The 19,495-nt window shown below is 42.0% G+C and overlaps 1 protein-coding gene across 9 annotated transcripts in view; it reads right to left on the reverse strand.

The window, feature by feature from the left end:
• ICE1 (interactor of little elongation complex ELL subunit 1) overlaps positions 1–19,495 on the reverse strand; it is a 55,470-nt gene that overhangs the window by 8,477 nt on the left and 27,498 nt on the right. For 6 of the 9 annotated variants that reach the window (XR_010916512.1, XM_067529671.1, XM_067529662.1 and 3 more), the window contains 3 exons: positions 18,953–19,121; positions 10,144–10,304; positions 316–506 (listed from right to left, as the gene is read on the reverse strand). Coding sequence is in view for 8 of the 9 variants with exons in the window: in XM_067529671.1 (XP_067385772.1) it covers positions 316–506; positions 10,144–10,304; positions 18,953–19,121 (521 nt within the window). In the remaining variant the exon portion in view is untranslated. Of the gene's footprint in view, positions 1–315; positions 507–10,143; positions 10,305–17,160; positions 17,231–18,350; positions 19,122–19,495 lie in introns of those variants that run through there. The other 3 variants (XM_067529684.1, XM_067529693.1, XM_067529700.1) reach the window with 3 other exon arrangements.

The following is a 19,495-nucleotide window of genomic DNA, read 5'->3' on the forward strand; positions in this document are numbered from 1 at the left end:
GCTGAGCCAAGAGTCGCACAGGTGCTCCTAAATCCATTTACAAAGCAAACCATTCTGATAACATACAGTTTTGACAGGGATGTTTTCTTGCTATACCATTAGAAACAGTTTTGTAAATAATTTTTGACTGGTTACTACCAAAAACAGTAGCCATTTTATAGCCTGGATCATCATCAGTTAGAGAAACATAAAATGATCACTACATGGTTTTGTTTTTAAAGCCCATAGGTTAAAAGCAAAATCACTGGCTTATGAATTTAACGAACAAAAAAAAACATGTTAACATTTTGAAATAGGAAGTAAGTAGCACAATACCTTATGATATTGTCATGGGTCCAACCCCATTTCAAGTGAGAGCAGAGGAGATCAATAGCAAGTATACATTCCCAAGTACTTTCACTCAGGTCTTCTCCATATCGCTCACTCAACTGGAACTCCATTTTTGGATATAACTGTATTGCCAAAAGCAGGCTTGAGACCATAATGCCTGCATCCAAAGGTGGACTCTGAAAATTAAAAGTGATTTATTTTAAAACAGGAAAAGGCAACTATCAGAACTGAACATACCTTTCTGAGTATCTGATCCTATGAATGGCCAGCAAGCAAACTACCATCAACTATTCTTACAGGAATTCACTTGGCATGAATACCATAGAGTTTGATAACTTTTTGAATTATAACACCATTTGTAATATGCTCAAAATTTCTTATACTTGGTTTCATTCCAAAATTGATGTTTTTGGCAGTTAGAACATTTTCATTTGTCTGAATTATGCTAGGGTAAGAAAACATTTTCCACTGCAAGAAGAGATTTTTGCTCACAACTCACGAGTTAATTTTTGAAGTTAAAATTATGTGATTGTCTAATCCTTACTAAAGGCTAGTTTCCAAGCAAGCGTGTCAAAATATTTTGTTTGTAGTCCAACGATGATGATATTGTCACAATTCTCATCATCGCTATGCATATGATTCTGAAGTCTAAACACTGACGCAGAGTCGCCCGCACTGAGGGCATCGGAATCATAGAATGATGAGTTGGAAGGGACCTCATGCGGCCATCTAGTCCAACCCCCTGCTCAAAGCAGGACTAACCTCAGCTAAATAATCCTAGCCAGGGTTTTGTCAATCCACAGCTTAAAAACCTCTAAAAATGGAGATTCCACCACCTCTCTAGGTAACCCATTCCAGTGCTTCACCACCCTCCTAGTGAAAAACGTTTTCCTAATGTCCAACCTAGATCTCCCCCACTGCAATTTGAGACCGTTGCTCCTTGTTCTGTCATCTGCCACCACCGAGAACAGCCTAGCCCCATCCTCCCTGGAACCCCCTTTCAGGCAGTTAAAGGCTGCTATCAAATCCCCCCTCATTCTTCTCTTCTGCAGACTAAACAAGCCTAGTTCCCTCAGCCTCTCCTCATACGTCTTGTGCTCCAGCCCCCTAATCATTTTTGTTGCCCTCCGCTGGACTCTCTCCAAATTTTCCACATTCTTTTTGTAGTGGGGGGCCCAAAACTGGACACAATACTCCAAATGCGGCCTCACCAATGCCGAATAGAGGGGAATAATCACTTCCCGAGATCTGCTGGCAATGTTCCTACTAATGCAGCCCAATATACTATTAGCCTTCTTGACAACCAGAGCACACTGCTGACTCATATCCAGCTTCTTATCCACTGTTACCCCCAAGTCCTTTTCTGCAGAACTGCTGCCTAGCTCATCAGTCCCCAGTCTGTAACTGTGCATGGGATTCTTCCGTCCTAAGTGCAGGACTCTACACTTGTCCTTGTTGAACCTCATCAGATTACTTTTGGCTGAATCCTCCAGTTTGTTTAGGTCCTTCTGTATCCTATCCCTACCTTTCAGGGTATCTACCACTCCCCCTAGCTTAGTGTCATCTGCAAACTTGCTGAGGGTGCAATCTACCCCATCCTCTAGATCATTAATGAAGATGTTGAACAAAACCGGCCCAGAACCGACCCCTGGGGCACTCCACTTGTGACCGGTTGCCAGCTAGACATGGAGCCATTGATCACTACTTGTTGAGCCCTATGCTCTAGCCAGTTCTCTATCCATTTTATAGTCCATTCATCCAACCCATACTTCTTGAACTTGCTGATGAGAATACTGTGGGAGACTGTATCAAAAGCTTTGCTAAAGTCAAGGCATATCACAAACATTGCTTTCCCCACATCCACAAAGCCTGTCACCTCTTCATAGAAGGCAATCAGGCTGGTTAGGCGTGACTTGCCCTTGGTGAATCCATGTTGACTGTTCCTGATCACATTCCTCTCTTCCAAGTGCCTTAAAATGGATTCCTCGAGGACCTGGCTCCATGATTTTTCCAAGATTGAAATGAGGCTGACCGGTCTGTAGTTCTCTGGATTCTCTTTCTTCCTTTTCTTGAAGATGGACACTATGTTTGCCTTTTTCCAATCATCAGGGACTCCTCCAATTGTCACGAGCTTTCAAAGATAATAGCCAATGGCTCTGAAATCACATCAGCCAACTTCCTCAACACCCTCGAATGCCTTGCATTTGGCCCCATTGACTTGTGTATGTCCCATCGTTCAAAATAGTCCCGAACCTGTTCCTTCAGCATTGAGAGATGTTCACCTCCTCCCCATTCTGTGCCACCCAGTGCAGTAGTCTGGGAGCTGACCTTGTCTGTGAAGACAGAGGCAAAAAAGGCATTGAGTACCTCAGCTTTCTCCACATCCTCTGTCACTAAGTTGCCATCCTCATTCTGTAAGGGACCCACGCTTTCCCTAATCTTCCTCTTGTTGGTAACATACCTGTAGAAACCCTTCTTGTTCCCCTTCACATCCCTTGCTAGCTGCAACTCCAATTGTGCCTTGGCCTTCCTGATTTCATTCCTGCATGTTCAAGCAGCATTTTTATACTCCTCCCTAATCATCTGACCAAGCTTCCACTTCTTGTAAGCTTCTTTTTTGTGTTTAAGTGCACCAAAGACTTCTTTCTTAAGCCAAGCTGGACGTCTATCATATTTACTATTCTTTCTGCACATCGGGATGGTTTGTTCCTGCACCCTTAATAAGGTTTCTTTAAAATACAGCCAGCTCTCTTGGATTCCTTTCCCCCTCCCAGGGGATCCTGCTCATCAGCTCCCTGAGGTAGTCAAAGTCTGCTTATCTGAAGTCCATGGTCCGTATCCTGCTGTTCTCCTTTCTTCCTTTTGTCAGGATCCTGAACTCGACCATCTCATGGTCACTGCTGCCTAGGTTGCCACCCACTTCTACTTCCCCTACCAAATCTTCCCTGTTTGTGAGCAGCAGGTCAAGAGAAGCACGGCCCCTAGTTGGTTGCTCCAGCACTTGCACCAGGAAATTGTCTGCGACACTATCCAAAAACTTCCTGGATTGTTTGTGCTCTGCTGTATTGCTCTTCCAGCAGATGTCAGGGTGATTGAAGTCTCCCCCAGTTCAGGTCCTGTGAACTGGAAACTTTCCCTAGTTGAGTAAAGAAAGCAACATCTACCTCGTCCTCCTGGTCTGGTGGTCTATAACAGACACCCACCACGACATCACCCTTATTGTTCTTGCTTCTAAGCTTAACCCAGAGACTTTCAACTGGCTTATCTCCAGTTTCATACTGGAGCTCAGAGCAATCATAGTGCTCTCTTACAGACAGTGCAACTCCTCCACCCTTTCGCCCCTGCCTGTCCTTCCTGAACAGTTTATATCCATCCATGACAGTGCTTCAGCTGTGTGAGTTACTCCACCAAGTCTCAGTTATTCCAGTCATGTCATAGTTTCTTGACTGTGTCAGGACTTCCAATTCCTCCTGCTTGTTTCCCAGGCTTCTTGCATTTGTATTGAAGTCCATACCTATGATGTTTGACAATGCAGATCTGTGGTGCCTTTCACGTGCAACCTGGAGAGGATTTTGTTGATCCTGCTCAAACCTGTTACATGCTGATTTTGTCAGAGACAGCCTATGAGTCCTGTTCTGAGCCATTTGCTCAAGTTCTTTGAGACTATTGCCAGCTCACTGGAGACTGCTCTTCAGGTTACATTTGACGCACTTATACGAATGACACTTCTTTCTTTTGCCCTGCCTCAGCTCCCCATACAAGATCTCTTTTTTGGAGGCGGTGGGTCTTCCACTCCAATGACATGTCCAGCCCACTTAAGCTGTGTTTTCAATAGCATTTCCTCAATGCTGGTTGTGTCTGCTCTCTCAAGGAACTTAATATTGGTCACTCTCTCCTGCCAGCGAATGCTCATTATTGAGCAGAGGCAGCTCATGTAAAATTGCTCAAGTTGTTTAATGTGCCATCTATAAAAAAGTCCATGAAGCGGCTGCCACTGTGTTGGTGGGGCTCCCGCCGCAACATACCGACTATACTGTGGCTTCAGCCACAGGCCATGGCTGTCCCTGGGCTACTTCCTCCCCACCGACCCCAGTACCTGCCTCCTCCGTGCTGCAAGGATAGTCCGCCTGGGGTAGCGCCATCAGTCCCTCTTCATCGACCGGGGGTAAGGCAGGGAGTTCCTCTTCAGGGGGCAGCTCCTCGAGGTCGTTGTAGGCTAGGAGAGGCTCGGCCTCTGGCAGCTCCTCCAAGTCCTGCCCTGACTCAGGGAGGGGCTCGGCGGCCGGCAGCTCCTCCAGATCCGGCCTGGCCTCTGGGGGTGCCCGCCACTCGGGCTGCTCCGGGGTCTCGGCCCAGTCCGGTGGTTCCGGAGCCCGGGACCAGGCTCGGGGTCGGGGTATCTCGGCCCAGTTGTCCTGGACAGGTTGCCTGGTCCAGCTCCGCGAAGGCCCTATCCAGTACCCAGGCCCAGGTGGGGCCGGGGTTGGTCGGCGTCTCGGCTCCGGCCTAGACCTCTGGTGGCGGGGCAGCACGTCTGTCTCCGGCGGCAGTCTGGGCTCTACTGAGCTCAGGGACCAGGCTTTTATACTTCCCCTTCCTGTCGGGGCTCCGCCCCGCTGCCGCCGATTGGACTGGCTGGGTGGTCGTATCACGGCACGGGTCCCTTGTTGCCGGGCAGACTTGGCGCCGGGACCTGGGGTTGTCCAATCAGGGCGCTCGCGCCCTTCCTCGGGCTCTGGCTCCGGCTCCGGGGGAGGCCACAGCGGCTTCCTACACAATGCATCTGTTCAGTAAAATACAAACTAGTATTTTCCTTGCTGTGCAGAGGAGAGAAATGCCTCTGTAGTTTCCACAGTCAGCTTTGCTGCCTTTGTTTTTGAAGAGTGATATAATAATATCTTTGAGGTTTTGTGGCATTACTTCCTCCCAAATGCTACTCAAGATGTCGTAACACACCTCGATAGCCTTTGGGCCTGCTACTTTGTACAGTTCTGCTGAATACCATCCTTTCTTGACACTTTGCCAGAGTTCAATTGTTTGACAGCATTCATGATCTCTTAAAATGATGGAGGGAGACCAAGATTCTCTTTGATGGGTTTCTCTGGTAATTTGACACACTGATTGACTGTGGATGATCTATTGACTAGACTACTGAAGCATTCAGCCCATCTTTAGATGGTCCATAGTCTGCTTTGAGAGAGTCAAAAAAGATCTTTGCGTTGTTCATATTCACATAACGCTTAACTTCTGCAGCTTTCTTCTCCTCCGCTCTTTCTGCATTCGCCTCAGTTCAAACTGGGCCTTGCTCTGTATGTACTTAAACCTATCTTTCTTTAAAATGGAAGTGAGACCATTTGGCCATTCAACAAACATTTTCTGCTTGTCACTTAGGAGTTTGAAAATGTCCTCATTGAACCAATCCTGGTGTACCTTTCTTTGGCCCCCAGCACTGATTTAGCTATGTCAATAATCACATCTTTAAACAGTTCCATTTTTCTGTTGGGTTGCCAGTGATTGGTAGGCATGAAAAAAGCTAGTCATCAAGTGACAGCTGAAACTGCACCTGATAGTTGATGTGCTCCAACTTTGGTATGTTGAAGGCTATTTAAACTAGCTCAGTAGTAAGTGATTAAAAACTATTTTGCACCTCTGTACTAAAGCAAGAATAATCTAGGGGATTTAAATGCAGCTATATTCTTTGAACATCCAAAATATTTAAATGCTGCTCTCACAGCACAAACTTAGCAGGTGCAGAATTTATTTTTGCAGGACATATGTTGGTACAACAGAACAGCAGTAAATTCTGGAATGCTTATGCATTACACTGAACTAATATTTTGATCTAGGATGAAACTGAGAGATTTAATACTTTAATTGACAGGGTGAATTCTGATTGGATAATATGGATCTCTATATAAGGACCTGTTACTTACCAGGACCTGTTCTTTGAAAGTTGTCTCTGTGTATTTCCACTTATGGGATATGATGTCCTCTGTACTGAGAGATGAAACTGCTTTGAAAAGCCACATCCATTGGGAAGAGAGAGTGAGCACAAGAGATCTCACATGAGGGTAATGTCTTCACCCTATGCCATATAAGGCAGTGCTCCCAGTTTCAGTTCCTTCTTCCTACTTGCAGTATCCGGATATTATATAGAACTCCAAGACAGAGAGAAGGTGGGCTGGTAGCATCAGTGCACGAAAGTGACTTTTAAAGAACAGTTACTGGTAAGTAACCTCTCTTTCATGACTGAATCACAGAATCATAGGATCAGAAGGGACTGCAAGGGTCATTTAATCTAACCCCCTGCATCAAGATTGGATGTTTGTCTAAACGATACACTCTACTGATTATTTTGGAGAAGTTCTATGGCCTGTGTTATACAGGAGGTCAGACTAGATGATCAGTGGTCCCTTCTGGCCTTGGATTCGGGGAACAATGTGCACCCCAGCCCAGAATGGATACATCAGTGGTGATTATGATTAAAAGAGAGGGGGCAGAATAAAGGATACCTCCTGGAGAATTCTGTCCCTGTTCTACCACCAACAAAGCTGTTGGAGCACTTGAGGAGGGATAGCCTGTCTCCTCTGAAAGCAGTGCATATTTAGGGCGCAGAGTTCTGCCACCCAGAGCTGCAAAGAGCTCATGTTCAGATAAGCAAACAATGTGATTTAGGTCAATAAGAACATCAGATCTAGTGGCATTAAGAAACAGTATGGTATGCACTAATGTTCAAAGAAGTTCTTCTGCCCTTAACTCTTTCCTGTACCAATGATAACATCTGAAGGATCCACTCCGTGTAAAGGGTCAAGAAGATCGGGGTCTCAAGCCCTTAGCAGAAGGTGGTCCTGAATCCACAGCAGGGGGATTCCTCTTGAATCCTACAAGAGAATTTTGGCACACAAGGTGGTTTCATTCAATACCACCAACACAGCCATTAGAGCAGTGTTTCTCAACCTGGGGGTTGTGACAGTTTTAGAGGGGTCGCAAGTGCAGAGCTGGTATTGGGGGTGGCAAGAAAGGCAATTGCCTGGAGCCACAGGGGCGCCATGAAACTAAGTTACATACCTCAGCCCCGTGGGGGTGGGACTCAGACTTCAGGGGTACAGTAGTTTGGAAAGGTTAAGAACCACTGCATTAGAGTATCAGGCTCTACACACTGACAGGCAAGAAATAAAGCTTGGACCCACAATGTCTCTCTCTCTCTACTGGTCCAGAGAATGAAGACATGGCCTGCTGCACGTCAGGTAGCAGAATGGGCCTCATCCAAACAGAAAATGCACTGGATGTAGGTCTCAGATTCTGGTATGATTGTCAGGTAAGAGGTGCACCTCTTGTAGGCTTTAGGGGGCTCAAGGTCCAACACGATCTCAGTAAGGGGCCTGACACAGCAGAAGGTAATGACTATTTATACTACAACTAATTAAACTATACTACACTAACTATTTACAATATGAATGTATTATGCTAGGGTCTAGACTGACACAACAGGGCGAGTTCTGTTCAGTCTCTGACAGTGGCAAAGAAAGAAGCTGGTGGAATGGAAGATTTACTCCCTTACATGAAGGTCACATCATTGACCTGCTCTATATAAGATCTCTCCTCACCCAACAGATACTGCTTTTCAAGACAGTTCAGAAACTCAATGTCAGAGATGTCAAATCCCAGAAGTGGCAATTCAGAGGCCCTCAAAGTAGAAAAAACAATTTTAAGATTGCCCATACAACCTTAATTCTGCCCCCTTCTGCATCTACCCAATGCTCTGACTGAGACAGGGATTGTATTGTATAAACAAATATGTGATCATGTAATTAAAGACGGCGTCATAATGCAAACACACATGGAGCCAAAATTAAGGCCACACATGCAACTGTAAATCTGGCATTTCATAACTTTTGAATGCTTGACCACAATTTAAATTTTAAAGGCAGATTTTTTGTATGTAATTTTCTAGATTTCATTGGGATTTTTTTTTAAAAGGAACAAGGTAAAATTTCTATTATACAACTGTAACAACTCCCCCTTCATGCATCATCAGCAGGCTTGAATCCTGATCCTCTACCCTTATAAACACAGACTTGTACAACTTGAGCAATGGAACGAATGGGACTAACAGGCAGCAGGAATACACTTATCTCAGAGTGTGAATAAGTCACCAGCATCACACACTGGGTCTCCAGATCGGTTCTCACCTCTGCCCACCAGAGGTAGGGGTCCTCCTGCCCTATGTGGTGCCCCAAGGGTGGACAGGGAGGCTGCTAGGCCTGTGCTGGGTCAGAGGGGTTATGGGAGTTATCCAACCAGTTATTCTTCCTGCCCTTCACGTCTACAGATGCTCTGATAGCATCCAGGTGTTTCCAATGCAGCATATACTGCTGCAGCAGTGCTATGGACCCATGTCTTTAGAACATTTAGTTACTTTGCCATTTACCAACATTTTCAGAATAAAAACCAAACAACTGAAGGTAAATAGCAACTTTTAACTGTTAAATATCCAAAATATTTCAGCTTGTTTTAAAATGCTTTTCCCTTCCCTTCACAAGTTAAGAAAACACTGCTAGCCTGCAATGATTACACACCTTATCCTGTTCACAGCTAATCTGCACCAACCTTTATAAAACTGAATGACCCACAGCTCAAAAGCAAGCAAGCATGTGCACGATTTATAATAAAATTTGCTGATCTGTTTTGTTTTAGCTTCTGAGCATGTTACCCAAACAGATGTTTTAATTATTTGTAAACTTACACTGTTCATCTGACTTGTAAACTATGCTGTAAATTTAAGAAACCTAAAGAACATTGCACAACAAACAAAGCAACCACTTCAGAAACATGCTCTGAAGTGACCTAGAGGTGCTCCACATTCTCTAGTTTCACTCATCTCTTATTTTAGAAGTAGCACTTGTTCCTATTCAAACCATTTAATATTTTGCACTGCTCAAAGGGATTTACAGAACAAAAATGAGAAATGGTGTGAACTGATGTATTAGTATAATACACTTTTATACCAATATAAAAGTCTGTCCACACAAGGAAGATTGCACCACGAACTATAACAGCATAAAGCAGTACAGCTGATCTGTAGACAAGTTCTTTATGAAGATATAGACAGATTTAGGCATTTATAATGGAAGCAACTCATTTTACTACCTCAAATGGAATGTACTTATTGAAATGTAATACTCTTACGCACAAAAGAGGCATTCTATAGTCTGTTACATTAGATATAAAACATACTGTAAATATATAAGTGTTGGTGTCATATAAAGATTTTATCAGCAGCATGAGTGAGATGGCCATATTAATCATTAGTAACAAAACTACAGGTGAGTTATGCAGGTAATCCCAGAAAAATAATCTCATTGAGGGAACGACAATGAATAAGGTGTGGGAGATGTGGTAGGGACTGATGAGTTTCATGATGGAGCGGAGAGGAAAACTATGGGGTCATGTATGAAAGACTTGGTGAAAGTTAAGATTGGGAGAGAGAGGATAAGGTTTTATAAAATCAAAGTTAAATCAGGGACAAGCTAATAGATTTGCTGGCGAAGTTTTAAAAAAGAAACACTTTAGTAAGAAAATTGATACATGTGTAAAGATAAACCACCAAGGTTTTAACAAAATGGGACTTGACAGTAGTAAAAAGCTATAAAAAGCAGCAATATTGGTTTGGAAATTTAACAGATTATGTGGGGGACTTGTATGGTGTGCCTTCTTTGCCTTCAGTTTGCAAGCTGTATAATTAGACTTAGATTCTGTAAAGGAATCAGTGCAGACATAAGGGCCTACCCAAACACTAAAAGTGCAAGTTACCTTTTCCCAACTGAGATAAGCACTCAGACAGTGCAGCACCTCTCCTCTTGCACGTTGCCTGGCAATTAGCTGCATAGCTTTATTAATCACGCCTTGGAAGGAGAATATATCATCCCACACATTTGTGATAAATAAAGTTAATTTGGCAGACTGTGGGAAGTCTAGGAGAGAAAAGAGAAAGGATAAATCAAAGAAGATAAACATCTGAATACCCTTTTTTAATCAACTGCTCAGACTGCAAAGGCTAACTCCTTACAGGTATTTTTCCTAATTTTTCCACTGTATAAATTAGGAATACAAAATGCTTTAGCACATTTAAAACGAATTTTTGAACTATTTTACTAAAATAATTTTCAGAAGATTAATATACCATGTATATAAAGACATTATGTTCAAAATCCCTCACCTCTAAGACAGGAATTGGTACTGTAATTTAAATTAATGATTTTTTGGCATATTGTTAAGGTTAAGCCCAAGGTTATGAGATTTGAGAAAGATATTTCAGTTTATTTTGTGCACTTGACAACATAGTCTAGTTAGTAGCGTTGTTTCCTCTTTTGTGGGGGGTTTCATACCAAAACAAATAAATGAAAAAAAAACTTTACCTGACAAAAGATTTTAAAAATCACAATAACTTTCATGAGACGTAAAGGCAGGAGCAATACCTAGAACTATTTTTTAAAAATTAGGGCCAAATTTTTCAAGTCTGCACACATCTCTCATTTAGACATTTAAAAGAAATAACCAGATTTTCAGAACTACTCAATGGGAGCCGCTGGATGCAGAGTGCTTTTGAAATTCTGGCTCATTGTTTATAAAATCAACTAGACTTCATGTTAACAGTATCACTAATTCAACATGCCATAATTCAAAGGCCAGCTAATGTACCTTAGCAAATCTTATTAAATAACGCCATTTCTGTTCCCAAAATAACTGGGCCAAGTACACAGATAGTGTTAAATGTTAATATCTTATTTACAAATCAGTCTGATGGGCACCAAAAAGCACAGAAGTATACAGAACTTGCTGAGACATTTTAAATTAGCATATAGTACACCAAGACTAAATTTAAAAGCTACTATGGTTTTCAGGAAATAATCTTCATCTCCCCAGGGGAGCTGAAAAAAACCCACTGATGTCTTGAAGGACTGAACAGTACCAACATCTGAATTTTGAAGACACTGCACATAACGAAGCATATGGCAAATGCAAAAATAGTTTTCAAAGCCACCAGTGTCCTTTTCTGACAATGCCAGGAAACAAGAGGGTACAAGCAGCTGAAATAACTTCCAGGAAAAACAGACATTTGAATCATGGAAATCCTTATGTCTTCATATTGAAAGTGTGTCAGATAAGGGAATGTGGAGACATAAACCTCTTAGTTCCAGAACAGCTACCAATCCTTGTCTATAGACAAAATCTTAGTTACCAAATATGCAAAATTCTAAACTTCAGATTTACTGTTCAGATCTACATCTACAGATGTAGTTTAATATACAATAGTCCTTGACAATATACAAGAACACACCTTATAGTGGTTTTGGAAAAGGAGTATCAAGAGACCACATTATTGCCATCTTTAAAGAGGCACAAGTTACTTCTTGTGTGGAAATTAGCAAACCTATACTAAAGTGAGATGGTTATAATACTGGAAAGCAAGTTTAGACACATGCTTTAAGAAGCAGATTATAGCAATGATTGTCTTCTCTATTTCCTACCTCGCGATTGCAGCTAACATGATTTTAGCAGCTAAACCACTGGAATAAGAATCTATATTTTTATGAAAGCACAGATTCCAAACATTCAGATGGTATACCATGTTGGTTCTAGCTAACTATATTTGAGAAAGCAGCTGCTAAAAGAAGTCAGAATGAAGATGCTGAAGAGGAGGGGAAGACATGCTACTGTCCAATCACACACAAAAAACTACATTAACAAGGATACAAAGTCAAGCTCTCAACCTTGCGGCAACCTTAATTTGGTCGCCTCACACATATGCATTAAGATGTAGTCTTCAATTATAGAGAAAGGTAGGTCATAGAATTCACATGGACAACATCTTGAAGAATGCAGTTTTCTTGGAGTGATTCTACACGAGTCTACTCTGAGACTAACAAGAAGTTGTCTATTTGCTTGGAGAAGGACATAAGAATTCTACTTAAACAATGACTGCAGCACAGCCCTACTAAACATGGGCATCCAATCTGGAAGTTTCTATCAAGGAATACTGTCTTGTGAATGTGTAGATCACATTTCATGGGGGGTTTAGAGAGAGAACATAAGGGAGGCCCTTAAGAAATCTTGCCTCCATAGTGTGGAAAAATACAGTATGGCCCTGGATAAGAGGCTGATATGCAGATATTTTTGCTGTATGGAGGTGAGGGAGAGCCCAGATTGCTTCAATGCTAGCAAATAGTCCAATATTGCTAACACCTCTTATATTTAGCTTTGTAAGTAAGGCTGGTTGACAACCACCAAAAGAAGTTGTTCAGCTGAAATTCAGAACATTCTGCTCCAAAGCAGAAAACCTCCATTCAGCTAGCATCCAGACTGTCAGAAGTAACTAAGCTGGGGTCTGGGTACAGAATCTGACTGATGCCCTGAGAATCTATGTCAGGCAGGATTGGTAGGATGAGAGAGGGGCTGTGTTGAACAGTTTATCACATCTAAACACCAAGACTACCTGGCCCATGATGAAATCATCAGTCCTACATCAGTAAACTTAATATCGCAGGACTCAATAGAGAGGCATACATCAGGTCTGGTGTCTGAGGGATAAGAATGGCATCTGACAAGGAGCCCAGACTGGAGTCCCTCTGGAGCAAAATGTTTTAACACTTGTTTGTCCGGGTCTGAGGCAAACAAAGTCTATTTCTGGGCATACTCACTTGTGATAGATGTTTTGTAAGACTGAGTTTTTGAAAGACCACTGCTGGTTGCACAAAAAGTGCCTATTAAGTGGAACATGCACAGCCACTGGTATGATTTGTTTCTTGCCATGGAACTGGTGGCTTCAAATAATCCCATGAGAGAGCAGAGCCAATCTTTCCTGCTGAAATAATGCATAGCTGTTGTCTTGTCTGTTGGCACTTGTATTGTGGATCCTTGAAGAGGCAGGAATGCTTTCTTTGCATGCCAGGCTGATAGCTGTAAGTTACAGGACATTTATATGAAGGCAAGCCTCTTGAGGTGACCATAAGCCCTGAATCTGAGGGAGATCTAGATGAATTTGCTCAATCCCAGAATGGAGCTGTCATCAGGGTCTTGGTAGACAGAGGTATGAAAAGGGAACTCTGTTGCACACCTGAAGAGGGTCTTTCCATTAATTCAATGTGAAGACTTCTTATGTGACCACCATATCCATGCAGTGTCATGGATAAACATGGATTTCAATCACCTTTGCATGGAACACAGATGAAATCTGGCAAACCACATCATGTAGGTGCCTCAGCCATGTGACCCAAGAGTCTGAGACATATTTTCACTGATGTTTTTGGATGAGCTTGAAGTTGGTTGATAAGACCTACTACTGTTTGGGGTCTTCCTTGTGGAAGTTAAGCTCTTGCTGATCTGCAGTCTAACACGGCTCCTATGAACTCTATGCTCTGAGTTGGAGTCAGTGTACATTTTTCTCTGACTCTGAGGCCCAGCAATGCAAAGAGATGTAGGGTTACTTTGATTTACCTGGTCACATATTGGTTATCTGTTCCTCAAATCAGTCAGTTGTCATGTTATGAACAGTCCTGATTCCTTGTTGTCCAAGATGAACTGCCATGATATCCAAGCACCTGAAGAATAACCTTGGTGTGGAAAGACTAAAGAACGAGCCCATACTGGTAATGGAATATTCCTGCTAGGAATCTGAAGTATTTCCTGTGGGCCAGATGACTATATGGAAATTGTAGTCTTGCAGGTTGAAAGCTACAAAGTCATTCTGGAGTATCTAATGAGAGAATTACAAGGCTAGAGTCACCATCCTAAACCTGGAAAGGCAGATGAAGTTGTTGAGACATTGAAGATCCAGGGTGGGCCTCCACACCAATGAATAAAACCCTCTGTCCCTGAACTCCAAAGGGCACCTCCGCCTATGCTCCCAATTGTAAAAGGAAGTCCCCCACTTTTGTTTTAACACTCTCTCATAGGACGACCCAGGAAGTCAAGAAAATATCCGTGTTTACAATCTCCAGAACCCACAAATCTGAGGGAATCCCAGCCCACATAAACGTCAGTTGCCAAAAGTAAGGAGGGGAGAAAAAATGTGAAAAAAACCCAAAACCTGATAAAACCACTATCAGGCTCAGTGATGGCATCAAACCTGCTACCAGTCTATAAATCAGCACAGGAGAAGACAATCAGTGGAATCTTTCTCTCCTTGTTCGTTTTGACACTCTCTATGGCTGACAGTAATACTGGGCAGAGGCATGCTGCCTGGAATGATTGAGACATTAAGACCCAAAGAGCACAGACTTGCCCTTGAGTCTTAAGGAATGGAGACTGTGACTTGTGTGAAGTACTTCCTTTTGTTTTAAACTGGCTGCCTATTAATTCCATTGAATGACCCTGGTTCTTGTGTTACATGAAGGGGTAAAGAACACAATCATCCACTCTGACCCCCATGTACACAGGCCACAGAATTTCTCCCACAATCTGGATTAATGTTTATCCTTTAGAACGATATCTAACATCATTCTGAAGACTCAGTGAAGGAGAGTCCCACTACTAGTCTCTGGTAAATTGTTCCAATCATTAATTACTCTCACTGCTACAAAACTGCATCTCATTTCAAGACCGAATTTGTCTAACTTCAACTTCCAGCCACTGGATCTTCTTATGCCTTTGTCAGCAAGGTTGAACCCCCTGCCCTCCTCTATCAAATATCTTTTCCATGTGTAAGTACCTACATCCAGTAATCATGTCACCTCTCAGCTTTCTTTTCAAGGAGTTCCTTAACCCTCACATAAGTGTTGTCTTCATGTTCCTCTGTGAATTTGTCTCTAAACTAAAATAAGGAGTCACATTTGGAGAACAGGACTGGTAATTAGCCACCCTCATCTGGAGGCTAGCTGGCAAGAACACCTTGCAACCCAAGAGGTCCAACTTCTTTGATACCCTTCTTTCTGCATGGATTTAAGCCCTGTTTGGTTATCTCCTGAACAGATGCCACTACAAGTGAATCTGGTCCCAAATGGGAGTAAATATACTCAAACCCCTTAGCAGAGACCTGATACCTCCTGTCAGCTCATTCTGAAGCAGCCATGGTAGATGCGGTAGTCCCTCATTCATGGTGACCCCCTCTGGGCTAGAAGCATGTAAAATGTCCAAAAGTTTGTTATTTCTCCTGAGCTACCTCCAAGGATATATCTAAGATTTCCACCATGCATTTCATGAGCTCCTTGAACACCTTGAATTCATCTACCAAGGAAGGCATAGAAAGATTCGCTGCCTCATCTGGGAAGAATGAGAAGATAGCAGCAGAATCAGCTCTTCCTCCTGCAGCTGCTGCTCTTCTTCACTATCCTCCTCTTGCCTCTACAGTATCCAAGACTACACCAGCTAGCTTATCTGCAGTGATGTAATTTTTCTCTTCGGGGAAGGATGAACTAACCCAAGAGACAGAGGATGATGCAGGCTTTCTGGAGTATGACTGTACACCCCAGGATGTCCAATAGGGCCACGGTTGCTAAAGGTAGAAATACTGAGGTAGGGGCACATGGTGGGGGTGGGATTTGTGCCAGAAGGGGTGTTCCTTATGAGGGCCATGTCTTTTTCTGCTACCTCTCATGGAATCCTCTCTAGACTCCTTCCCTGACTCCCACTGTGCTACTCATGGAGGGGAAGATGGACAGGTGGGAGAGTAGTCTCTACTATACCCAGAATATAAATATACTTCCACCGATGGAGGGGCCATTTTACAGCAAGTGCTTAGTCACTGGAGGAGAGGCTGATACTGGAGATATCTTCTTAATCTAAAATACCGGTGACTCTGAAGATGGTGGTTTAGATATGATCAGCACCTCAATCTTTCATGGAGAGGTGACTCTATTACTGGGCCCACAATGTCACTCAGCATTTTTTATGATTTAGGTAACGAGACAGCCACTGCCCCAATGAATTCTGGGGGCCAAAAGTATGCAATCTTGCATGCAAAGAGTGCATGTTCACTGAGCAGACTCCATGTGGACAATCACTCAAAAAACTTGATATCAATACAGTATGCTAAACGTTACATTGTCTGTTAACAGTGTACTGTTATATCCTGTTAGTGAAGGATTTCTTCATATGTTAAAGACATTAACGCATGATGAACATAAATTCTGCTGAATCACATATGAAGAATTTTAACTACCATTCCTCACCTATCTACTAGAATACTTTGAGGGGGTCAACAAGCATGTGGACAAGGGTGATCCAGTGGATACAGTGTACTTAAATTTTCAGAAAGCCTTTGACAAGGTCCCTCACCAAAGGCTCTTAAGCAAAGTAAGTTGTCATGGGATAAGGGGGAAGGTCCTCTCCTGGTTCAGTAACTGGTTAAAACATGGAAAACAAAGGATAGGAATAAATGGTCAGTTTTCAGAATAGAGAGAGGTAAATAGTCATGTCCTCCAGGCGTCTGTACTGAGATCAGTACTGTTCGACATATTCATAAACCATTTGGAAAAAGGGATAAACAATGAAGTGGCAAAATTTTCAGAGGATACAAAACTACTCAAGATAGTTAAGTCCAAGGCAGATTGTTAAGAGTTACAAAGGAATATAACAAAACTGGATGACTGGGCAACAAAATGGTCGATAAAATTCAATGTTGATAAATGCAAAATAATGTACATTAGAAAACAATCCCAACTACACATATATAAAATGATGGGTCTAAATTAACTGTTACCAGAGAAAGAGATCTTGGAGTCACTGTGGATAGTTCTCTGAAAACATCCACTCAATGTGCATTGGCAGTCAAAACAAGTTAACAATGTTGGGAATCATTAGGAGAGGGATAGATAATAAGACAGAAAATACCATATTGCCTCTTTATAAATCCATGGTTCCACCTGCATCTTGAATACTGCATGCAGATCTGGTTCCCCATCTAAAAAAAAAAAAAAATATTGGAACTGGAAAAGGTACAGAAAAGGGTAACTAAAATGATTAGGGGTATGGAAAAACTTCCATATGAGGAGAGATTAACAAGAGTAGGACTTTTCAGGTTGGAAAAGAGACGAATAAGGAGGGATACAATAGAGGTCTATAAAATCATGACTGATGTAGAGAAAGTAAAATAAAGAAGTGTTATTTACTCCTTCTCATAACACAAGAACTAGGGAACATCAAATGAAATTAATAAGCAGCAGGTTTAAAATGAACAAAAGGAAGTATTTCTTCACACAATGCACAGTCAACCTGTAGAACACCTTGCCGGAGAATGTTGCAAAGGCCAAGACTATAATGGGGTTCAAATAAGAACTAAATAAATTCATGGAGGATAGGTCCATCAATGGCTATTAGCCAGGATAGTCAGGGATTGCTTTTTGCCAGAGGATGGGAATGGCCGACAGGATGGATCACTTGATTATCTGTTCTATTCATTCCCTCTGAACTACCTGGCATTGGCTACTGTTGGAAGACAAGATACTGGCCTGGATGGACTATTGTTCTGCCCCAGAATGGCCGTTCTTATGTAACACCTCAATTCCTATGGACATAGGGAAAGAAACACATGCACATATGGATGGAAAGGAGCACATACTAGGGATGTAAAATACCTAACGGTTAAACAGTTAATTGTTTAAGTATTAGTCTTAATGGTAAGACTAATACTTATCAGTTAACCAGCAGCATGGAGAATTAACCGGCAGTGCGGGCTCTGTCTTCATGGTGACGGCGTCAGGCCACAGCAGAGGCGGTCGTGCTGCTGCTGCCCAAGGAGGCCGAGGCCCTGGTGCTACCCGGGGGGTGGGCGGGGGGACACAAAATTATATCAGTTAAACTGTTAACTGATACAATTTTAATAGTTCAAATGGTTACCTTTTGTAATCGATATTTACATCCCTACCAGATACTAGTCGACCTGAAGAACTTATCTTCATGATCATTCTGAACTCTGCTGAAACAGCTCAGCTAGATGCATTACCACCTGCAAAATGTGAACAAGTGCTATGCGTGTTCTCAGTAAGACAAGAGTAAAGGTAAGCAAAGTTTCTTGAGCATCAAACAAGATTGTAGGAGGAAGACCAATACAAAAGTAGGCTGTAGGTAAGAAAATCCTGTGCTCTCCATCCAGGAGGACAAGATGAGGAGTCTTGGTGAGTCCCCTCAGTGATTCCCATCAGATAAATGACCCAAGTAAGATAGGGATTCTACCAGTGTTTAATGTTAAGCAATCATATGTTGCAAACAAACCTTTTGCAATGATAATTTTTAGATTATTAAAGTGAAAGAATTTTAAATAATTTCTTGCTTTTTGCCCTGTTTACTCTTATTTCTCTAAACTTGGACATTCAAAATCAATTCAGATGTTGAAAATAAATTAAGATAATTTTAATTTTTATGATGTTCACCTTCAAGTTCTTAGAACTACAATGTATTTGAGAATGTCTGCTTAAACAGCTTTCACTGGAGTTTAGGAAGTGTGGAAGGATTTCTGTTAGTTGTAGGTTTTACATAAAAGCTTGATTGTTAAACTTTAGTAACATTTTAAATGTAAATTGACCATGTCCCTTTACTACGCAATAAATATCTATGAAGCATGTGGTGAAAACACAACCTAGAAAGAAAAAGCATACAAATACAAAAAGTCAATGCCACACCATACCTTCCTTAAGTAAGCTATAGCAGAAGAGGCGGGCTCTTTCCAAATCTCCCAACTGCCGACAGATTCCTACATACACTCTACAGAGAGCTTGAGTGAAATTGTGGTTCAAGGACATCTTCTGAGTCTTCAGTTTACTGAGAATAGCACGCAGCAGTGGCTTTGCTAAATGCTGTAATAACACGCAAAATCAATTTTTTACTAACATTCACTATCCACAATACAGTTGACAGGACTTCACAAGATTAAAGTATCATGCTGAATATATGCTAAGTAAACATGGTTGTAACATTGTCCTTGCAAGAAATATCATGCTCCTTCTAACTGTAGTAAAAAGGTGCATGGCGAAATTTGCAACAGTTTTAAAAAGATAAAAAAAAACAAGTAGCCAAGGTGAGGCCAGACCTACCAAATATTATTATAATAAAGCAGAGGCAAACCACAAGAAACAGTATGACCTTTCACTGCCCTTCTTTAAATAAAATGAACATAGAAATATTCAAGTTATGAGATCACAGTGACCTACACTAATATCCTATTAAAAAG

Source organism: Emydura macquarii, unplaced genomic scaffold, assembly GCF_026122565.2.
Source record: "Emydura macquarii macquarii isolate MOO-44397 ecotype Brisbane River unplaced genomic scaffold, CSIRO-AGI_Emac_v2 contig_320, whole genome shotgun sequence".
NCBI classification, from domain to species: domain Eukaryota; kingdom Metazoa; phylum Chordata; order Testudines; family Chelidae; genus Emydura; species Emydura macquarii.